Source organism: Seriola dumerili, unplaced genomic scaffold (assembly GCF_002260705.1).
Source record: "Seriola dumerili isolate Sdu_G_001 unplaced genomic scaffold, Sdu_1.0 BDQW01000003.1, whole genome shotgun sequence".
Classification (NCBI taxonomy): Eukaryota; Metazoa; Chordata; class Actinopteri; order Carangiformes; family Carangidae; genus Seriola; species Seriola dumerili.
In genome coordinates, this window is record NW_019174258.1 from 2226273 (window position 1) to 2247152 (window position 20880).

The 20880-nt window shown below is 37.9% G+C and overlaps 3 protein-coding genes across 5 annotated transcripts in view; 1 reads left to right on the forward strand and 2 right to left on the reverse strand.

The window, feature by feature from the left end:
- Positions 1-252: 252 nt before the first annotated feature.
- Positions 253-4297, reverse strand: cenpn (centromere protein N). The gene is made up of 10 exons (XM_022744850.1): positions 4034-4297; positions 3729-3774; positions 3581-3640; positions 3195-3268; positions 2903-3076; positions 2697-2798; positions 1887-1941; positions 1624-1733; positions 1318-1441; positions 253-658 (listed from the first exon to the last, which is right to left on the reverse strand). The coding sequence occupies exons 1-10, from the start codon at positions 4202-4204 to the stop codon at positions 537-539; spliced, it is 1038 nt and encodes a 345-aa protein (XP_022600571.1). The 5' UTR covers positions 4205-4297; the 3' UTR covers positions 253-536.
- A 2160-nt stretch (positions 4298-6457) lies between these two features.
- On the forward strand, positions 6458-9744 carry cmc2 (C-X9-C motif containing 2). 2 transcript variants are annotated; one of them, XM_022740555.1, is made up of 5 exons: positions 6458-6739; positions 7020-7093; positions 7598-7668; positions 7758-7829; positions 7989-9744. In XM_022740555.1, exons 2-5 carry the CDS (start codon positions 7057-7059, stop codon positions 8070-8072), a joined length of 264 nt encoding a protein of 87 aa, XP_022596276.1. In that variant the 5' UTR covers positions 6458-6739; positions 7020-7056; the 3' UTR covers positions 8073-9744. The 2 variants fall into 2 exon arrangements, with proteins under 2 accessions (XP_022596276.1, XP_022596284.1); XM_022740563.1 differs by lacking the exon at positions 7020-7093 and having other exon boundaries at positions 7552-7668.
- Positions 9745-9845: 101 nt separating this feature from the next.
- The window catches only part of cdyl2 (chromodomain Y like 2), a 30945-nt gene continuing 19910 nt past the window's right edge, over positions 9846-20880 (reverse strand). For both annotated transcript variants that reach the window (XM_022740535.1, XM_022740544.1), the window contains 5 exons: positions 20128-20345; positions 13374-13546; positions 13068-13278; positions 12759-12902; positions 9846-12669 (listed from right to left, as the gene is read on the reverse strand). In XM_022740535.1, coding sequence (XP_022596256.1) covers positions 12511-12669; positions 12759-12902; positions 13068-13278; positions 13374-13546; positions 20128-20345 — 905 coding nt within the window. In that variant the 3' untranslated portion in view covers positions 9846-12510. The remainder of the gene's footprint in view (positions 12670-12758; positions 12903-13067; positions 13279-13373; positions 13547-20127; positions 20346-20880) is intronic.

A 20880-nucleotide genomic window follows, 5' to 3' on the forward strand; every position in this document is an offset into this window, starting at 1 on the left:
ATGTGGACAAGAGGAGCCGGGAATCAAACCGCTGCCAGTATGGACAGAATAAACCAATAGCTCTTTCAAAGTATGTATGGGCAGTGAACTTAAAGTTCACTCCCAGCAGACCTTTCATTGGATGATAGGTGATGAAAAACACTGAAAAGAGATGGAATGAGAACTAATGGGTGGGGTGAAAGGACTTTTAGGGGACATAAGTTACAAACTTAAAGAGGATTAAGAGATCTACTTTTATATTCAGTTTGGACATATATAACATTTGGTGGCAGAAACATTCTGCCACCTGAACAGCAACAAAGGATAATAAAATGACAATCATCTATTGCTAAATTCATGTATATTTACAGTTGCAAGCGCATAAAGACAGAAGACAACATTAATTGATTCTGAGGTCCAGGGAGCCATGACTCTTCAAGAGCTGTGTTAAAAAGATCAATGATAGAATAGTAAAAGCAAACCATAGGTGGACTGTACATAGCAGAAGTAAGAACAGGCAAAATCATTAGTCCTTTAAATCAAGGGTCATTCACCTTTCAGTTCTGTGATGCATGCATTTGTGAGGGGGGACTCGGGCCATTGTCTGTGATGACAAAATAATTCCTTCCTTTAAGAGGAATAGATGAGAGCAGAGGGGTGACAGGAGTGGATGCAATCCCTGTAAAATATAAAAATACATTAGATTAGTTGAACTGACTTGAAAAAATGTATTTATGACTTTGTTGACACGATAGTTAATCACAGCTATTTGTCTGGACAACAATAATACAGGGAGAAATCCATAGTAGTAAGGGCTCATTCTTGTACAAGATGGTTACTGTTGACAGAAGCAAAGGACATTACGCACAAAATCTCTTGTATCTTTCCTGGATGGGAGGAACTACCACTTGTGAGAAAATATGCCACTGAAAAAACATTTGGAAGCATTTATGGGTATTGGGATGCATGTGTCCCGTATCTTTGACAAGATATCCTGGTCTCTACCTGTTGCTACTGATTTCCACCTCCATTCGTGAATGTACCAAAGTTCTCAAAGGATAGTTGAGAAGTAGGAAACACTTTCTCATAATATAACACTAATAAATAACAACTGACCATGACTTATTCTTAAAGAACAATTTAAGAGCACCACAATGTTGATATTTCCTCTAGAGTGTATGCACCCCCCTGTGGTCAAATGTGGAATTGCAAGTAATATAAAACAAAATGGTTTTTTGTTTCACTGAGTTACAATATTAATTATATTATTATTATATCATTTCCTTGTGAAGACACAAATGGTTTCTTTAATGTCTGTGACTAACAAATTCCTTGTACCTGAGGATGCACAGTGTCTGAGTGACTCCAGGAGGTTGGTGCTTGCAAATTTGACAACACATTTGAAAGGCTCATCCCGCTCTGTCATGGTCTTGTTGGTGTGGTCTTTGAATTTTGTCTCCAGCTGAGGAAAGATAAACATAAACACTATTCAGATGATCACAGCACAGACTAGTGCTGAGTTTTTGCATGTTTGCACTGAGACAGTGAGTTGAAACATTTGTTTTTTGGATTCTGATATTTAATTACTATTCTACTTTTATTCAACACATTCAGTAATTTAAACACAAGCATGTCTCAGGGTACCTTGTAAACAGCAGACTGTAGTTGAGGTAACATCCCATCACCGAAGGCTTCACAGGCCATCTGAAGTCTGTTTGCTATAAGCCCAGCTTGTTCCCTTTCTATGCGTGGGTCTATAAATACAAATAAAGCAAAAAATGAATTAATAAATAAAATGACAATGCAGAATTTAACCAGAACTACATATAAAGCTAAAAAAATATATATGTGTGGCATCATACAAAAAATATTAATAAAACTCAGATCGAAAGATTTGATAAACATACTTGAGACAGTGTGATTCTTTTCTGCAAGAGGGCTGGGATATTTAGTGGGAAACGCCTAGAAGCAAACAAGAGAAGTGAGAATCCACTCCAAACCAAAATTTACAATACACATCAGCTCAATCTTTTGTAAAAAAAATAAACAACTGGCTTCCTCAGCTGGGCTTTTCACAAGAAAACCTTTATCTAGAGTTATAATTAGTTAACACTTGTTGGTCTTTGTACAGTGGCCCCCTTGACACCAACTGTGACTTGTCAAAAATTCTTATTATTTTTATTAGTTTATACCAAGTGGTGGTACTATAATTCTGACTATATCCAAACAGTCACACAGTTAATAAGATTACAGCAAACCTCCACATAAACCTTATTATCTAAACCACTCATCTGAAAGTGAAAACACTGTTAATTGCAGTCAAAATCTAAGTGCAAAGGTCAAACTAGAACCAGGAAATAGTTCTGCAACATAATTGACATTTTCAATAGATAATAGATGAGTAGTAGATAGAGTGTAGATGAAGTGCAAAAAGGGTGAACATGGCAATTTATAATTGTCTTCAACAGGTGGTCATCAAGGTCAATACCTTTCCTCACACTATTACACAACATAGCTTTAATGCACATGAAGAGTTCAGTGACAGAGCAGAGTAATGATTCAACATGTTCAAATTCAGTCTATATAGATTGGTGCTGAATAGGCAAAAATCGAAGCTCAGAAGTACATTTTGGGCATCCATCCTTCCTCAGCGTGCTAACTGGCAGCAGCACCACCCAAAAAAAACAAACAAACAAAAACAATCATAGCAGGCTTACCTGTTGATATTGCCTCATCAGCAGGTCCCTAATGGCAGTAAGTTTCCGTCCACTGAGGTTAGCATCCTTAATAGCATGATATCTGGTGGACAGAACCAGGGCCTGCAAAGTACATCGCTCTCTTAGTGGAAAATAGAAAGACAGAAAAAAACAGATACCATGGAAACTGGACAAAGTCAAGATTAAATATGAAAGTCACTCCTCACCTGGGATAACAGTGGCTTTTGCTTTGAAGTCAGGCTGGTCACAAAGACATAGGGGGTTTGAAGATAGTGGACAACATATGTTGGTTTCAGGTGGTTGGGCCGAGATAAGCTGTCTCCCCAAGCAATCCGAATCCATACAGCTTCATCTGTGTGCTTCTTTATTTTGACAGAGACCTTGAATGCAATGTCAAAAGAATACCTTTAATATAGGATGTTAAACAAAGAGAAGCCCATTAAATATATTTTAATGATGCAACTGTATAAACGGTAGGATTTTATGAGGAGGACTTACATGTCTTACGAGCTCACTGAGGTGAGATTTGAATTGCTCCTTAAACTGCATCAGCTCGACAGAGTGAGCATCATCTGGAAAACAAAGAAAATTTTGAATGTACATTAAAAGGGACACAAGTAAAAGCCATAAACATAATAATATGGGTTTGAGTTGTAAACTCAACTCAATTATAATATTGCTTTGAATTCCCCAGAAAAACAGACAAAGAGTATATACCTTGCTATATGTAAGTGTAAAATACATGATGACCCAGACTCTAGCAGGATTTTTGACTGATTAAGTGTGCAAACCAGAAAGAAAACCCTGATCCACCAGGTTAGAGCACAAAGCTGCAGACGCCCAGCCCTCCGTTGTACAAGATACATATTCTTATTTTTGCATACCTTCAGGGTCCATGAGTTGGAAGGCATACCACATCCCCTGGTTTGGATTGTCAATGATATCTGAGAGACAATGAAACAAAAGCGACACATTAAGCGTTAATGGTTTGATGACATGGTTTCAAGCCCAAATGACTTACACTTGACTTACATATCATCTCGAGTTCTGTTATTTGTTTAGCTGTCCACTCATTTTCCTGTGTAGAAAAAGACAAAAGAATGGAGGTTCAAGGAAAGGAAATACACAAAAACACTAGTAAAGTGCAATTTATGTAATGTATATTGAAAAGTATCGAGAACAAACAGTAAATTTCAAATGTCATTAGATTAACGTGGCAAAGTTGACCCATTTCAGCAAGTATTTTGATAAATAACATGCCCTCAGCCAACTACCAGGTTGCCGTTTTTTACACTGTATATTTCACACAATTAATGTTTAAGAAACACGCTACATACCTCACATATGGCGAGCAGTTTCTCCGTTACCGCCCATTTCGGCTGAGTAAAATCCATGGATTGTCGCTGAGCCACCGTCAAACGACCCCATTTCTCCAGCGTAGTTTTTAACAATGGAGTCGGTATCCGTCTCATAAGTCGCTGCAGTAAGCGTCTAGTAGAGTTATCCATTCTTACTCTCACGGTAATCGAAAACTAATTGTATTGTATGATAATTCTTGAGTTTAATTAAAACCTTTGGCTCTGTCCAACACGCACGGTACAGTCAGAGCCAGGCTTTGGTGCAGTTAAGAAAATCCAAACAAACCGCCGACAAAAGAACACACGAATAGACCAATCAGATACTAATAGAAAATCTACGCGCACTTCCTGCGGCGCCCCCTGCTGAGTTGGAGTGGTAATAATCTAGTACTGAAGCTGCTGTTAGCTACTACTGTAGCTGCCCCTCCATGGTATATCTTACCAATAGAGCATTTTATAAAAATTATAATACTTTATCTGACTCACTTATCTGTCATTAAAAAACATAAAAACATAAAAAATATATTTAAAACAGAGAAGAAGATAAAATATTTTAAAAACAACAGAGATTTTCTCAGAGATAAAATAAAGAACATACAGTACAACACTGAGATGATTAGTAGAGTACAAAAAAGGAAAGAAGAAGCTCTGCTACACAACAGTATGTCTATTTGTCAAACATTTCTTTAATCTTTGCTTTTTGTCTTTGAAAAACGTCACAGTTTCACCCCTTAACACTAAACAAAAAGTCTGAATAGGGGAAATCATTCTTTGAACTTCAACCTCATAGACATGCACCCTGTGATAACGTGTCACGTGAAAAAGGTTGAGGACCACTGATCTATATGAACGTGTGACTAGGTATTATTCAGTAATTGCCATTTTATTTAATTTAAATAAGTAAATACTGAATTTAAATGTAAGATACATCTTTACACTTTATAGCTAAATATAATTAATGTGGATATGTTTAAAAATGTGTGTTTAAAAAAAAGTATATTTCTTATTAACTAAAATTTATAGTTGACGGAGCCCTATTACCAAGCTTCACTAAACTGATAATGTTAGCTTAACTCTATAAGGTCCATTACTTGCTGCAATCCTGTCTACACTCTCTCTATTCCTACATTGATAAAGAGAAACAGAGGTGCATTTGATAACTAGAATGACACTCAGTAGAGTGCAAACCTCTGCCAATGCCAAACAATCAGTCAGATCCCGATTATTATCTGGATCTGCAACAAATTGTGTTACATTAATACACTTGATTTTTTTTACATCAAGATTTATATTGCAATGTTAAGGAAAGTGATTAAAGAAGGATCTGTCCTTCTACCTGGATTCACAGCAAAATTCAGTGGGTTCTTCTGGACCTATGCCCCACCCCTTCACCAAGTTAGGTGCAAATTGGTTCAGTACTTCTTTTTTTTTCCAATCCTGCTGACTGACAAACAAACAAACAAAATGGGTGAAAACATAACCTCCATGGCACAGGTAATAAAAAAAAGTGTGTTTGAAGATACAGAGATTCAGTAACGTATACATTCATGTTTGTTTGTTTGCATTTTGTGTATGTGTTAATTATACAGAACTCTGGGGAGAGAGTGGGCTGGGTGGGGACCCAAACACACACAAAACAGGTGAATAGACAATAAGTAGTTATGTAATATGTTTACCAGGAGTTTACCCTCTCTTTTAGTTAGTTGCTTCGTTTAATGAGCTGCAGTGACATCTGTAGTAAAGCTACATCTTGCGAATTAATGACACATAGAAAGATAACAAGGCTTGTCTGTTATATGCCATTGTCTGAATGTGAGGTCACCGAGTGTGTATTAATGTGGAGGTTGGGTGACCTATTTCCATTTCTGCTACTTTCTAAATCCTATATATTTTAACTCACTAAATTTATTTGACAGCTACAGCTACTACTGGAGCAGCAGGGCTATCATCTCTGAATTGTTTTTGAGAAACGAAAGCAGAAATGTTAAGTGGAAATATGAAAACGAATCATTAATGCCCATTAATTCCACCAGTCATCACAAATACCTTTAGCTAAAATAAGACAGGATACACAGTGTACATAGTTGTCAAAACAACATTAGCTAGAAGAAAAGAAAAGAAAAGAAAAGAAAAGAAAAGAAAAGAAAAGAAAAGAAAAGAAAAGAAAAGAAAAAAGAAAAGGAAAGGGAAGGAAAAGACGCAGTGGCCAAGCGTCAAATGCATCCAGAAGCAAACACGGACGTACGTTACATGCAAACCTCTTGTGTCTCGTGTAAACTTCCGCCATTAGAAGTCCCACCTTTTATGAGAACAACGCACGCCATTGGTGGATTGAGAAAAAAAGCGGATGCCGATTCGTTGCTGAATATTGTCATTTAATTGGCTATCAACTAGTTACGAAAGCTTCAGCATTGTAACAGGCAGCATGTCCTACGGGACCTTGTTGTTTTTGTAGGTTATATTGATGTTAGTACAAGTACAACAAATTTAGTCGACACTGTAGAAGCATTACAGTAACCTGAGCGTTACTCAACAGGAAAGAAGACGAAGCCCTTCGTAGGTCTTCCGTGGTTTCATGGATTTATATTGTCAATGCTAGCTGACAGCTAGCGGTTAGCTGGCGTGACATTTCACCGAGGTGTGCAGGAAAACTTCTCCGGTGACCCAGCCTTTCTACTGTAAACGGTATCACGCTGTTATTATTATTAGATGTGCACTATGTATAAACCAAGGTATTCTGTTGCAATGCTATGTCAAAACTCAGCTCAGTGCCAAATGTCAAAACACCCCATAGTTTATTTAAGTAGTCATGTATCCTGAGCCAGAGTCTTGTAGTGAGTGCTATATTGTTCACATGAATCCAGAGGATTCAGTGTTGATGCAGGTCGTTTACAAAGTCACGGTATTGTATTTATCCCAGTGTTATATACTCTTCCCCTCTCTCTCTTCCTCTCTGTGTCTGCAGGTAAGTGTCCACTGGAAGAATAAACTTCATCATCACAATGACAGCTCAGGAAGGAGAGGGATGGGGAGGCATTAGTATCCTTGGCATGTCCTTGGCAAAAGTCTAATTAACAATGCTGAGATGACATAGTGTAAAGAAAGAAGCGCTGAAACAACTGGTGGAGTGATTAATTAGTGGTTGTAGCAGAGCATTCATCAACATTTTAGTTCAAATCGATCAATTGCTTAAGCCATTTATCAAGCAAAAATAGTACCAGTTCCAGATTCTCAGACAAGATATCCTGTTATTCTCCCTTTTTCTTTTGCTTTTGTACTGTTAACCAGGCAAAACTCAGACTCAGTGTGTAGATTTGATGTCTTACATAATGGAAAAGTGCAGTACAGCAGAAAGCAAAACTGTGTTTAAAGGTAAACTTAGCTGCATGTGGTGCACTTCAAGATGTATTACCACCAAATCCCATCTGTTATAATATTCTCATTATTGTCAACTTGGTGCTTCTCAATCAGTGCTCCTCTTGTTTGTGGCTTTTCAGTATTGCGGCAGTGGTTCAGTAAACCCTTAACTCAGAATGCATCCTGATCTGTCACCTCACCTGCACACGGATGAGTGCAATGAACTAATAAGTCATCTGAGGCAGTGCCACACAGAGGTAGGTTTTTCATTAAATTCTAGTATTGCTGTGTGCTCTACAGCCACAGAAAACAAAACTATTCAAATTTTCTTTCATGTTACCCTCAGCACAATGTCATGAAGTTCTTTGGCACGTGTAATGATATGGACCGCGCAATGCGTCAGTGCCTGAAGAAAGAGGTCTGTCAGTTATTTTTTTGCACTTTGTGAATAAGACACAACAAGCGCTATGACTACTGACCTTGGGTGGTATATATATATATATATATATATATATATATACATATATATATGTAGCTTTTTAATTCATATTTTCTTTCTTTCCTTACCATTCAACAGAGACTGGAAAAGCGGGAGCGCAGCAAGCAGCATGCACAAGAGATGAAAAGGAGGCTGAAAGAAGGGCCCAAGGAGCATATCTGAAGGACATTTTACTGCAACTTTTCCACTGGCAGTGCAGTTTAGAAGTATTCAGATATTGGGACGTTAGTTTAAGCATTGGCACTGTGTAACATGCCTCCCCTGCTGTTTTTGTGTCAAGACAGAGCGAAGGTTGTGACTCTGTCTCTGTAAATTCAGAGGTGAGTGGGTTATATCAGGAGTGACAGGTCTAAGTGTGATTTGGTAGCGTACATCAGCTACTTCAAGGTGCTGTTATTATTGTATATTATTGCTTTACTATTATTTTGATCTGTTGAGAGACACACACAATCACAGGTAATTTAAATGTCAGGATCATATACCAGCAGTGACAAACCTGGCTTAAGTTGTACAGCTTATTCTTGTATTTACTGTGTAATGAACCCTCCTACAACCTTCCAGAACATTTTAGGTCATCATTAAAACAATAACATCTAGTACTTTAGAATAAAAATGGCTGCTGATCCTCATTAATTCCCCCTATATTAGCAGTTTGTTACCACATCAAAGAGATCAGTGAAGCTGGTGGCAGAAGCCTTTCATCCAACCATTATTTTAGTTGGCAGGACACCTCAGGAATATTCTGGTACCTGAAAGTGATTCATAAAAACATGGAGAGTCCATTTCAGGGTATAAAAGATGCATATAAAAACAAAAGAGAGACCCGTGGCTGGGTTACACTCAATGTCAGTACACAGTACATACATACTGAGTATATTCATTGTTGTTTGAAAGTTTATTTGAAAGGGGAAATTATTGGTTCATGAGAAGTTTGATTCCAAATAAAGAGATATAATCAGTTAAGTTGATATGTTGTGTAATTGTAAAACACTGAAACAACTAAGTATCAATCAGGGTATGTACTGGTCTTTGAAAGCCCTCAAAAAGTACCTACTTGTCATACCTTCATGCTTTGGCTGGTATGGTATTAAAAATTAAAACAGGTATTGAATTCTATATGTGGTATTAAAAATGGTTAATGTTCTAACTTCAGCTGGTAAGGTTGTGGAAGGATGCACTAAACCTCTCTTCAGCTGTCTACTGGCTCTTGGTTGATAAGTTTGTGTTCCTGTGACTGAAAGTTTATGTTTAGGTCTCAAGATGACACCTGAGCCATTTGCTTGCTTGGGCTCAGAATCATTACTAAGTGGACCTTTAAGGCTGAATAATCTTTATCACATTCAATATCCTTTCCAAAGGTTGTCTTTTTGTTGTTGTTTTTTTTTTCCAAAAATCAAACAAAGGCTACAACACTAAAAACTGATTGCAGCAGATCTGTTAGATCAGTTAGAAGGACTCTTACTTCCTTAAAACCTACACAGGAAATGCCAAGCCCCTGTCTGTCCAACAACTGTTCCAAGTTAAATGACAATAGGACTGAAAGATGTGACCAGCAAAGGATTCAAAATGTAGACTGAAGCTCAGTTCCTTCATATCTAAATAATGATTTGTAAATTATTGCGGTATCACAGTCATGACTGTCAACATCTATTTTCACACTATTACTATACTGTTTTCAGAAATGTAAAACAAAAAACACATTGTGAAAGTACTGTTTCTTTATTTGAAGCAGCTCACTCTACCCATCACAAAGTATGGATCAATATTTGACAGATATTTAAATTGTAAGGCACCCCAAGATGTGCTTTGAGACAATGTGGGAGAAAAAAAAAAATGTACATGAGACAATGCAAGATATTGTGATTGTAAAAGACAAAACACAGAAACCTATCAAAAACGCTGTCATTTGTAATAAATAATGAAGCAAACAGGAGTAAGTTTTGTTTGTTCTTTAAGTTATAACTGATAAACATCAAATTTTATAATCAAGCACACTTCAAACACATGCTTAGGTGGGAATCAAGATATGGTGCCTTAGACAGAAACCAATAGTGTGAAACTGAAAAAATGCATTCTTTATCTCAGATGACACACTGAAAAGAATTTATAGTATCTTACAAATTAAAATAAATAAAGTAATAAATACATAAAGACCCCTTTCTTTAAGGATCAGTGTGATTTACACTCAGTCGACCTGAGTAATTTGTATTCGCAGCCACATTACACAGGTCCCTATCACCTCTTCTTGGGGCCCTAAAGCAATAATGGGGGTATTAAATGTTATTTACCAATCGACAATGAATATAGGTGAAGAAGTGAATGTAGGAACCCTTTCATTATGAAAAATAAATAAATTGAATGATTATTTAAGCCTAATGGAGTTTTTGGTTACAAACCTGCCAAGCTGCCTGTGAGAACATGACAATTTTGATTCTAAGAGCTGAATCTCTGCAGCTGATTATCCTTTTATCCTGTCTTACTAGATGTACAAAGTTAGAGTTAGAGTGTTTAATGGCTTAAAAATGTTGACAAACGCTTCAAGCCATTAATTATTCACTGCAATCAAACTGCAACGGCCAGAAATAAAATCATTAACAACGTCATGGAGCATTAACAGAGTCTCATATGCATGAAAATGACAAATCTGAAAGACAATAAAGGTCATTTTATCAATCATCTGTTTATACTAATAAAGCTCAGTAAAACATAATATTATTTGTTAAATTACCTGACAAGCATTTGATAATTTACAACAACATACTTAATCTGATAATGTCAAATGAAAATGTAAACATTCAAGTGACAACAGTGTTTAAACATTTTGGTTTTGAAATTACATGTGTATAAATTATCCATTTTCCTGACCCATTTTGTTCATCAAAGTTTTTATGGGATAATTTAAAAAGGTTGACTGGGAGGGTCGGGGTGCCTCTGGAGCGAAAGAAACCACATGGCACAGCACGTCCACACATTTATCTCAAATAAATACAAAAATAAACTGCAACATTTCTAACAATACTTACAATGCTGGTACAAAATATACCCTGAAATACAAGGTACTCAGACAGGCAACACATTTATATGTACAGTATATTACATGCAATTAGTTACACAAAACAGTCTACATTATCTATATATTATTCTTTACTGCATGTGTACAACTGCAAAAATGCACAAATATCTTCTGAGTTTTACAAAACAATTTTCACAGAACTACATTTTTTTTTTTTGGTAAACCAAAATAGATCCCTAACTATAGTACACATCCAAATATAAAATTTCTTGAAATCTTAAATCATCACATGCAGATAAGGACAAAGTCGACTCCGGCTACACAACTGTTGCATTTCCACAATATTGATCACTGACTATCTGCATTGATAAATGGAAGCCACGTTTTATGTATGAACTACCACAGTGCGGCATGTAAAGCTATTATGTAGCTCAGATAAAGTGGGATAAAATTCATCGCTAATCCTTCCATGTGATATGTGCCGCTAATTCATTTAATCATCTAAAGTCATTTTATACTCAAGCCAAAATGCCAGTTGATTATGAACAAACACAATTGTATTTAGTGCCAGCATTCACAAAAACCTTCCAGTGTTCTCCATTTCTGCCAAAATATTTCTACATACCTTTCAATTCAAACAAGTTTCCCTTGAAAGAAAAATTTGTATTAATAAAAGTTAAATGAAATTCTTTCCATATCTGTTATGTTGTAGCTGTAAAAATAACTAAAGACAGATGGATATTGACAGAATGATATTGCATGTACTAATGCACTATGAGTACATAAGCATTAATTTTGATTTTGTGTAACGGAAGCAAAGTTTTGGTGATTCTGATAATGATAACAAAGTCACTGGAAAACGAGATGTCTGTTCTGTGTAATAAAGACTTTTACAGTATAAATAATGAATTAAGTGATGAAGAGAGAAAAAAAAATCAGTTTTCTTTGAGCTGTCTGTGAATCTGTTGTGAGCATGTATGAGCATTTGTAACCAGTTTTCTAGTAGTTGTCTTCTGTTATACAGAGTGGATGGAATGTGTATGTTAAGGAGCAAGAATCATTGTCCTCAAACTTTGGTTTACACTTCAACTCAAAACAAGAAGCAACTATAAGAAAATTCTTAAAATGCATCTTATATACAGAAAGCAACTCTTTTACACACTTGAAATAAATATATATTTATATATATTATCATCACTTTATCATGTGCTTTCAGACATACATTTATTTCATACATCCTGATGATTAAGTCTGGCATAGGTGCAGAAACACTCTGTACCTCCCTGCATTTAAGCAATGCACATTTGGCCCTTTTCTCTTTGACTCTTTAAAAAGAGAAGAAACATCTGGACGGTTGTGGGTCCAATAAAAAAAAAAAAAAGGGGATTTTTAATGTTGATGATGAAGATTTTTTTTTTTTTTTGGTAGCGATGTAAGAAAACACAACTCCAGAGTATCCCTCTGCTGATGGATGGAAACAAAGGCCCTTAATATCTTTCAGTTTGAGATCAGAACCATATCATCCTGGATGTCCCTCTGTAGGTAGTGTCAGATCTTCACTGACCCTGGTGTCCTGAGTGTGGATGGTTACTTCTCATACACCTTGTTCTGCAGATAACTGAAGAGTGCCTCTAGTCCTTTGGTTGAACACCACAGCTGCTTCAGCATCTGACACTCTTTCTCATTCACTTCCTCCAGGACTGACATGAGGATACTCCTCACCAGGCATTTGGACTCCTCTAAAACCTTTCAAACACACACAGAAAGGGGAGACGGTCATTTGGTTACATTCGAAAGAAAGCTTCGCCTTCTGGCTTGTCTAGATCAGGACCTACCACTGCATTGCATGACGCCATTTCCTTCACACGTAGCATCACTTCCTGGTTAAATGTTGTTGGCCAGAAAACCTGTGACACCAGACCTCGACTACACGCTTCTTGCGCTGTGAGTTTTCTTCCACAGAACAGCATCTCATTGGCCTGCCGTTTGAGACAGGGGGAAATTACACAGTATTTTAAACATTTCATGCTATCCAAATTTTTGATTTGGGTAAACACAGGGTAATCATGAGGTTATAATTAGATTAAGCGACCAAATTAGATTAAGTGAAGTTTGCCAAAAGCCTTGATATTGCTGGGACCCACCAGAGCTACGCCCAGGATCTGGGGGAAGGTGTAAGAGGAGCATCCAGAGGGGGTGAGATGAAGGGCTGCACAAGGAGTTTGGAACCAGGCCCTCTCACTGGCCCACACTACATCACACAGTGGCAGGATGGAGGCCCCTAAGCCCAGAGCAGGACCATTTATTGCCACCACAATGGGTTTCTTGAAGTGAATGAATGCCAACACAAAGTCCCTAAAGAGGTCACAGGACAATCACTACCAAATCTGTCCAGTCTGATGGCAAGTGATAAGACAGTCTGTGTTTATAGTGGAAAGATTTTTTCTTACCGTACAGCATCTGCGATGCGGCTGCTCTCTTTCCTGCGGTCAGTGGACAAACGCCCTATCAGGTAGGATGGCTCCAGGCCACTGCAGAAAACAGTTCCTACAGAGCTGAGCAATAATAATTTACTGTCATCAGCAGCTGCATTACCCAGAGCTCGACACACCTCCTTCATGATCTGAAGAGAAAAAGGGGGAGATGTGTATTACATTATTATCTTACTTGACACACGAGGAAGACAGGGAAGATGAAATAAGTTTTGAATCCTTTAGAGTAAGCCTTCACATCTAATGCCAGCTTTTTTATTGCAGATATACAGGTCTGAAAAAATTTTTAAATCACTTGATTGGGATTGCAAGAATGCTTATTTCCATCATTCAATGCTGACTGTTAATGGGGACAAAAAGTCTGGAGCCACAGTCTGTTAATATCAAGTTTTTGCTCTTCTGCAGGTCATATATATTGTATATTAAAACATCTTTAAATGTCATAATGCAACCTTTTAGTATCAAGTTACACCTATAACAGTTTTTTTATTTTGCAACTTCTTTCTGTTTAATAATTTGATTTACCGTGATATCTATAAGCAACAAATCATTTCAATTAAGCTTATTGAATAATTACTGTATCAAGACATTCTAATGGAAGCATGCTTTGGCAGAAGCCACATTCATTAAAGCCACACATTAAAAATAGCAACAGATGAGCAGTTTCATTCAACAAAAATCATAGAGCCAAATCAGGTTATAAAAAGTGCCCTAGGCATCAATATTGGCTATCAAATATTAACAAAAACATTAATATTAAAAATGTAAATATTAAATATTAACTTTAGTTATCCTCGGGGCACCATCCTATTCGGGGAGACAAGATAGCCAATGTTGATTGTTGACTTAATAACTATAACCATAATTACCATATCAAGATTATGTAAAAGCGGAGGGATTTGGAGTTCTGCAGAGTCGAGGTTGGCAACATTCACTCTGGTGCAGTATTAAGCAGACCAGCAGGTATATTCCAAAACATTTATTTGAAGAGAACAAAAGTAAAAACACACAATGGCTAATCTAGCAAGTGGTGCTATATACAGGTGAGTGTGTGTGTGCGTGTGTGTGCGTGTGTGTGCATGTGTGCCTGTGGGGAAACAGACAAAGACAAGATGGCTAAAGAAGGGAGACTACAAACAGTAGATAGCAGTATACAAGGAACTACACAAGATTGTGGATTAATAAATGACCACTGGGACAGTATGCCAAGTAAGGCAATTCATGTAAGCTAAAGGTGCCATCTTAAAAGGGGAGTTAGCTAAATGCAAAATCTAGTAAAGGGATGTACTACAGGTGTGTGTGTGAAATATACTAGCATCAAACAACAACAATAAAGCTCAGTGGGTATATTAACCAAATCAATACATGTACATTGACAAAGGTTAATAGTACTTTGCTTTGCCGGACGGTGCTATGCTATGCTAGGTTAGGTTAGGCCCAGTCAAATATGCCCAGTCCATTGAAAAAGAGAAGTCCTTTCCGGTGTGCTTCTTTGTAAAACCCAGTGAGCTGCAGGCCTGTGTTGCTTCCTGGTGGACTACAGGCCTGTCTGGCTGGTGGCTTCTGTGTCTCTGAGGAGGTTATCGGTTGCCTCTTTGTTCCATAAAGAGTTAGCTGCTCGACGCTTAGTCCCATTCGTGGCTCCTGTTGTTTGTAAAAATCGACTAGCAGACTTTGTGTCATAGCCACTGGCGCCAAATTAAACTTGTTCACTCCTGACTAATCTGAAGCAGGCACTCGCATCTCTGCCGTGTAGAACGAGTGCAGTGCAGCAGTCTACTGTGAGTAGGTCTGCAGAGAAGAGCTTTTTTTCAGATAGCAGCAGCACTACCCACAGCTGGGGTTGAGCCAGAGAGAGAGCATGTGCTCACGCAGCTGGGTGGAAGACCCAGAAAGAGAGAACAAACAACCACAGCTGTATTTTGTTGGCCTGGTGACACCCTGGTTCACATGTCACACAGTGACCAATAATAGCTGGTTGTAAGGTCCCTGGATGGGTTTGGCACCCAGGTGAGAAAGGTCAAGGATTCTGGGGGACTGAGTTAAAATGGCCATCTATGGCCCAATTCCAATCCGACCCGAACACCCTCCCCCTGCCCTCTCTCACTCCGTTTGCATGTGTGTGTGGAGGGTCCGCCACATTGAGTGTCATTCCAAACCAATTACCTTTAAATGGGAGTGGGTTATGAAGTCTGAATCGACGCAAGAAAGCATTGCTTGTTTGTAGTGTAGAAGGTGAGATTCCAGTGGTGACTTTGGTTCTAGCTAGTTAATACTACATTCTGTGGAGTGGCAGAGTGCAGGTGAAATGTTTACATGACAACTTGCTGTACAGTCTGCCAACATACAGTCAACATACACTGTATGTTGATGGTAGCTACTCCTCCTGGCTGTAGTGTGGGCCAAATAGGAGTTGTGTGAAACACTGTTTGAGTTGAGTAAAAAAGTACTCAGCCTCCAGTTGAGTATACTTGCACTATGATGGGCTGAGAGGACAGAAGTTTAACCCTACCAGTTGTTATCAACAGTGCATCGTTCTGCATCAGAATACAAGTGTTTTTGTCTTTGTCTCATGTGATAAAGTCGGGAGTGAGCTGACACTGTGAGACAGAAGTTGTCTAGAAACCCCAAACCCACACCACCCCATCACTGTCTGCACTCAATGTGCACACTTTAATCAGATTCACTTCTGTGTCTCACCAGGCACATAATCTGTCCCCAGTTTTAACTCTGTGTGTGTGTGTGTATGTGTGTGTGTGTGTGTGTGTGTGTGTGTGTGTGTGTGTGTGTGTCACAAGGTGAATTATAATCCTGCTCAGACACATGAAGCAGAGATGGGCAGATGCTCTCTGTGACACAATGAGGAAGAAGAGAGCAGTCACAGTGGAATTCATGTGCAGTGATCAGAGGCTTCAAGGATATTTGTAGACAAACCAAAGTGGTATCCACAATAAAGACACTTGCAACAGTATGCATCAGCTCCCTTGTCAATCGTATGTTTTTATGCTTTATAAGACTGAGTAGATCCGACACACCTGTTTTAGTTAGGAGTTCTTCCTAGTTTCCAGATGACTCTTTTTTGGCTTTTTTTTTCTGTAGGACAGGTGCTCAAAGCAGATGTAACTTGCCTTTTTCCTGAAATCACTCCCTCGTTCAATCTTTCACTCTTCCCAATATAAAGGGACACACAATAGTTTACTCTATAGTGAGCAGTCAATTGAGATTCCTGACACTTATGAATCATAATTTTATGACCTCACTGACAGCTGTAAAATCACACAACTATAATTTTCACATCTATAAAATGCGACACATTGCATTTTGAGATTGTTAACAAAAAGTACTTTTTTAGCTCCATTGTGGGGCTTTATGATGACAATATAAATTGCATATGTCACACCCAGATTTCGGACGCTCTCACAAATGCCCAGCAATAAATTCAGAGCACTACATAGTAAATGGAGAGAGGTTTTGAATATGGTGTCTCAGTGAGCCCCATCAACAGCTTCTATTTTCTGTGGGATTTAAGATTTTAAGAGGAATTTTTCACAGGAGACAATTTCACATATCACAAAAGGAAAAGCACAGGTGTAATGAATGATGGCTGAATTCTATTTAGCTGCTTCAGTGTCAAGGTCCTGGTATTGTTTATCGTGGCTCACTGTCACACTGTCATGACGAATTGGGACAATGGAATGGAACAGAACCATCATAAATGTTATAAGCAGCACCTAAATGTGTCAAAATGTCTGATGATTTCAAGGTCTATTGAGAGTGGGACTCCTTTCGCCCCTTTTAATTGCCACTTTATTTAAAGTAGGTGTACAGGAATTAAGCCTACATATACTGCATAGAGAGTGTAGACACTGTACGTTATTATGACTCTATTCAAATGACTTTGACAAATACCTAATACGTTCACAGCTAATGGGAATGATCAAGGCAATTTCCTGATAGATTTACATTACTTCCAGTGAAAGAGAAACTGTTAAATATCTCTTTGTTCACTCATATTTTAATTCATAATTTCAGGGCTTTTATAGTCAGTATATTGACAGAATATGGATGATAAAAGAAGAGTGATAAAAGAAGTCAGTTCAAAAACATTTCAATTGCAGTATAGCACAGGAACAGCACGATAGGCCAGGAAGGTGACAGAAAGAGTACCAGTTAATAGACTTTCTCACTTAAAGCAAGCACCGAGTGTTTAAAATTAAAAAAAAGTATGGGGATATTTTTGAAGATTTTCTCTGCTAAAGCCATTCAGTGAGCACATCCGCAGACTCTCTTGTTCTTGAAGCTTCAAAGACTCAGAGACAGAGAAGGCGCTATCAGAGCTGTTTGATAAGCCCACAGCTTACGGGCTTACTGTCACACATGAAAGTACACACACATGTGCACGCACAGTTTAGGCCACTTCAGTGCCTGTGAAGTATCACGGCCGCGCACACGACACTGTATCAAAGCCAGAACATCCCTCTGTGGAAGATCTGAGACATATCATACAATCTGAGAGGAGGAAAATCCTGTTTGCTTAGATTTATGAGCCAGGGGTGGATGATTGTGATAGATGCCATTGTCTGTCTCTAACCCCACTATTGACAAACCTCTAAGGAGTCTGTGCCAAATAACTTTAAAAAAAAACTTAATTTTCATTGTTAAAAAGTGTCAACAATCAAGATTGAGGTATAAGTAATAATAATTTTCTGTATGATAATATGCCAGCAATAATTTTAAAAGTTTAAATTATAAATATAGACTTTAATGGTTAATATAAGTGGGTGAAATGTGTTAACTGTGGTTAACTGGTTGTATGCCTCCACCCAGTTGGAGGAAATATGGGCACAATCTCCCCCTCCTTAGTTAGAGGAGTTACAGCAGTTCAGCAGTACAGTTCCTTAGAGTTACAGTATTGGATAATAGTCAGAAGTGTTTTCGCAGAACATTATGATCTCACAGTGAAGTTGACCTTTGACCTTTGGATATAAAATGTAATCCCCTCATTTTATCCTATTGCACATTTGTGTTAAACTGTGTCATAATTATGATATGAATTTGTGAGTTATGGCCCAAATCATGTTTTGTGACATCTGACCATTAAATTCTAATGAGCTCATCTTTGAGTCCAAGTGAATGTTTGTAGCAAATCTGAAGAATTTCCCTCAATGCGGTCTTGATATATCACATTCAAGACACCAAAAACCTGTTTTGAGCAATCACAGTGACCTTGACCTTTGACTATAAAAATCTAATCAGTTCATCCTTGAGTCCAAGTGAGCAGCCAATCAGAGGCTGGTACATCCCTGCAGACAGCCATTTCAATGAGTGAATCATCACAATGCAGGAAGCTACAGCATCAGAGCAGAGAGTCATAAAACCACATCTAGTGTGGCACATACACATTCGAGCCCTAATAAACTCTTTCATTCAATCTTTTAATCTTTCTGAGTTTCATATCCTCACTAAGAATGGCGTATGTAAATATGACAAAACTGTGACAAAATATTTGAATCCCTGTCATTACAGTGCTATATCATGATAGATTGCAATGTATATAATAACTTCTGTATATAGGATTTACAGTTTGCTCTGCCACTGATGGTGATTTTATAGTGGGGAATTTGATTGATATGAGTTAGCAGGGGATCAACAAAGTGCGAAGGCAACTGTGAGAAAAGGCATCAAAAGCCAGTGAACGCATCTTTGCTCTAATTATGTGCCCGAAATGCCTGTAGAAAAGACTCAGCTGGTTTATCACCAGAACGCAACAAAGGTGCTTCTAAAACTAGTGAGATCCTGTCTACATGCTCACTATAATGGTAAATCAGCAATTTATTAATAATTTACTGAACACGTTCTGATGAAATTTCTTTTCATTTTATTTTAACAGCTTCTTTTGTATTGGAATATCTGTGTAACACTGTAAAAGTTTTGGCATCTTTTTTTTTTTTTTTTAGCATAAATTAAATATTAGACTTTGATGCTCCAGTTTTAAAAGCCAACATATTTAAAGAGAGACAAACTACATTTTCACAACTAAACAATATTGCAAAAATTACAGCACTTAGGCATTTGATTATTGAGCTGATATTTCTTTACATCATTTCTTTACTCTTGCAGAGATGTCAGTGTTATGCCTACATAGCCAAGCAGCGGAAATCCAGTTCTATTAAAGAATGATTACACAAGGCTCTCCATTACGAACCTGTTGCATGATTTCCTCACTAGTTCAATTTACATTTTGCTGTAATAACAACAGATGGCATTGCGCTAGATTAGATGTACCCCTAATTACCCTCCTTGTAGAAACCTTGTTTGGCAGGAGGCAGTTTTGAGGAAACTGCTTTTTTTTTTTTTGCTGCGCTTTCATGCTCTTTTTCAACAATGCTCTGTGTAAGATTCATGTAGCTAAACATATTCACACCTGCAAGATGTCAAATAAAACCACAGTTTTCTATAGTTGTCTCCTGAAAAGCTCCCCTGGAGCAGTTGGGGAGTTAGTGCATAGCTCCAGGGCATCTCTACAGCAGTTACTGAAACGTTTCTCATTTATATTTCCAAAACTAGATCTGCTCAGCAATCAGAAAGTTACAGAAGTACATGTAGGCATTGATACATACTGTACCAGAGAAACAGAAAAATTCAATGGCCTAATGGACATGAACAATAAAACAGTGTATGCGTGTGTGTGTGTGTGCATTGCCGTTCTCACCTCTGGTGTCAGTGCGTTGTTGTCTGTTGTTTGGCTGGAGAGCAGGACATGCGTGAAGCCCTCCTCCTTCCTCACCACGATGTCTCGGAATCGACAGTTGCTCTCGTTCTGTCGCACGTTGTACCTGAGCCGCTTGTCGAACACGTAGCCTTTCTCCTCAGCCAGCTTCCGCTTTACTGAGCTGTGCAGATGCATCTTTCCGTTGGCAAGAGGGGAGCCTGACACAGATGAGGGATGACATAACAGGTCAATCTGTCTTGTGTGGATCTTACACACCTACTGCCAAACCGGATAACAAAAACACCTCCACAACGAAAACATCACCTTAAGTGTTACTTTCTCAGTGTAAAAATGTTTTTATTGCAATAACATGGGGTCTTGGTTGATGTTGTTTTCGATAACTGCTACACAAACACTCATTTTATAGTTAATATGTCCATTACAGTTGTTTGTTTCCATCAAAAACTGTGTGCATGCACATCAAAGTTGAACCAGGAAGTAGCACAGAAAAATGGCATGGCTTTTTAACTGAAGTGTGGATGAAACCCAGCAAAGTTTGGCTAGTTCAGGTACAATTGTGTTTACCTTGAAAAATGTATGTTTCCCAAAAAGAGCATTTTCTTAGTATCAACCCTTTTATGACTTTCTTCATATTTATCTAGTAAATATCTAAATTTGCAATGTTACTGCAGCATTAAACTTATGCAACTTATTGCAAAGACATAAATGGAACTTCTGAGCTCATTAAATTAA

Coding starts and splice junctions, on each gene's coding strand:
- cenpn (XM_022744850.1), bottom strand. CDS start 4,204: ATGGATAACTCTACTAGACGCTTACTGCAGCGACTTATGAGACGGATA. Junction 3,269..3,580: donor CCAACTCATGGACCCTGAAG/GTATGCAAAAAT, acceptor TTTGTTTTCCAG/ATGATGCTCACTCTGTCGAG. Junction 1,734..1,886: donor AAAGAATCACACTGTCTCAA/GTATGTTTATCA, acceptor TTGTATTTATAG/ACCCACGCATAGAAAGGGAA.
- cmc2 (XM_022740555.1), top strand. CDS start 7,057: ATGACAGCTCAGGAAGGAGAGGGATGGGGAGGCATTA. Junction 7,094..7,597: donor AGAGGGATGGGGAGGCATTA/GTATCCTTGGCA, acceptor GAATGCATCCTG/ATCTGTCACCTCACCTGCAC. Junction 7,830..7,988: donor GTCAGTGCCTGAAGAAAGAG/GTCTGTCAGTTA, acceptor ACCATTCAACAG/AGACTGGAAAAGCGGGAGCG.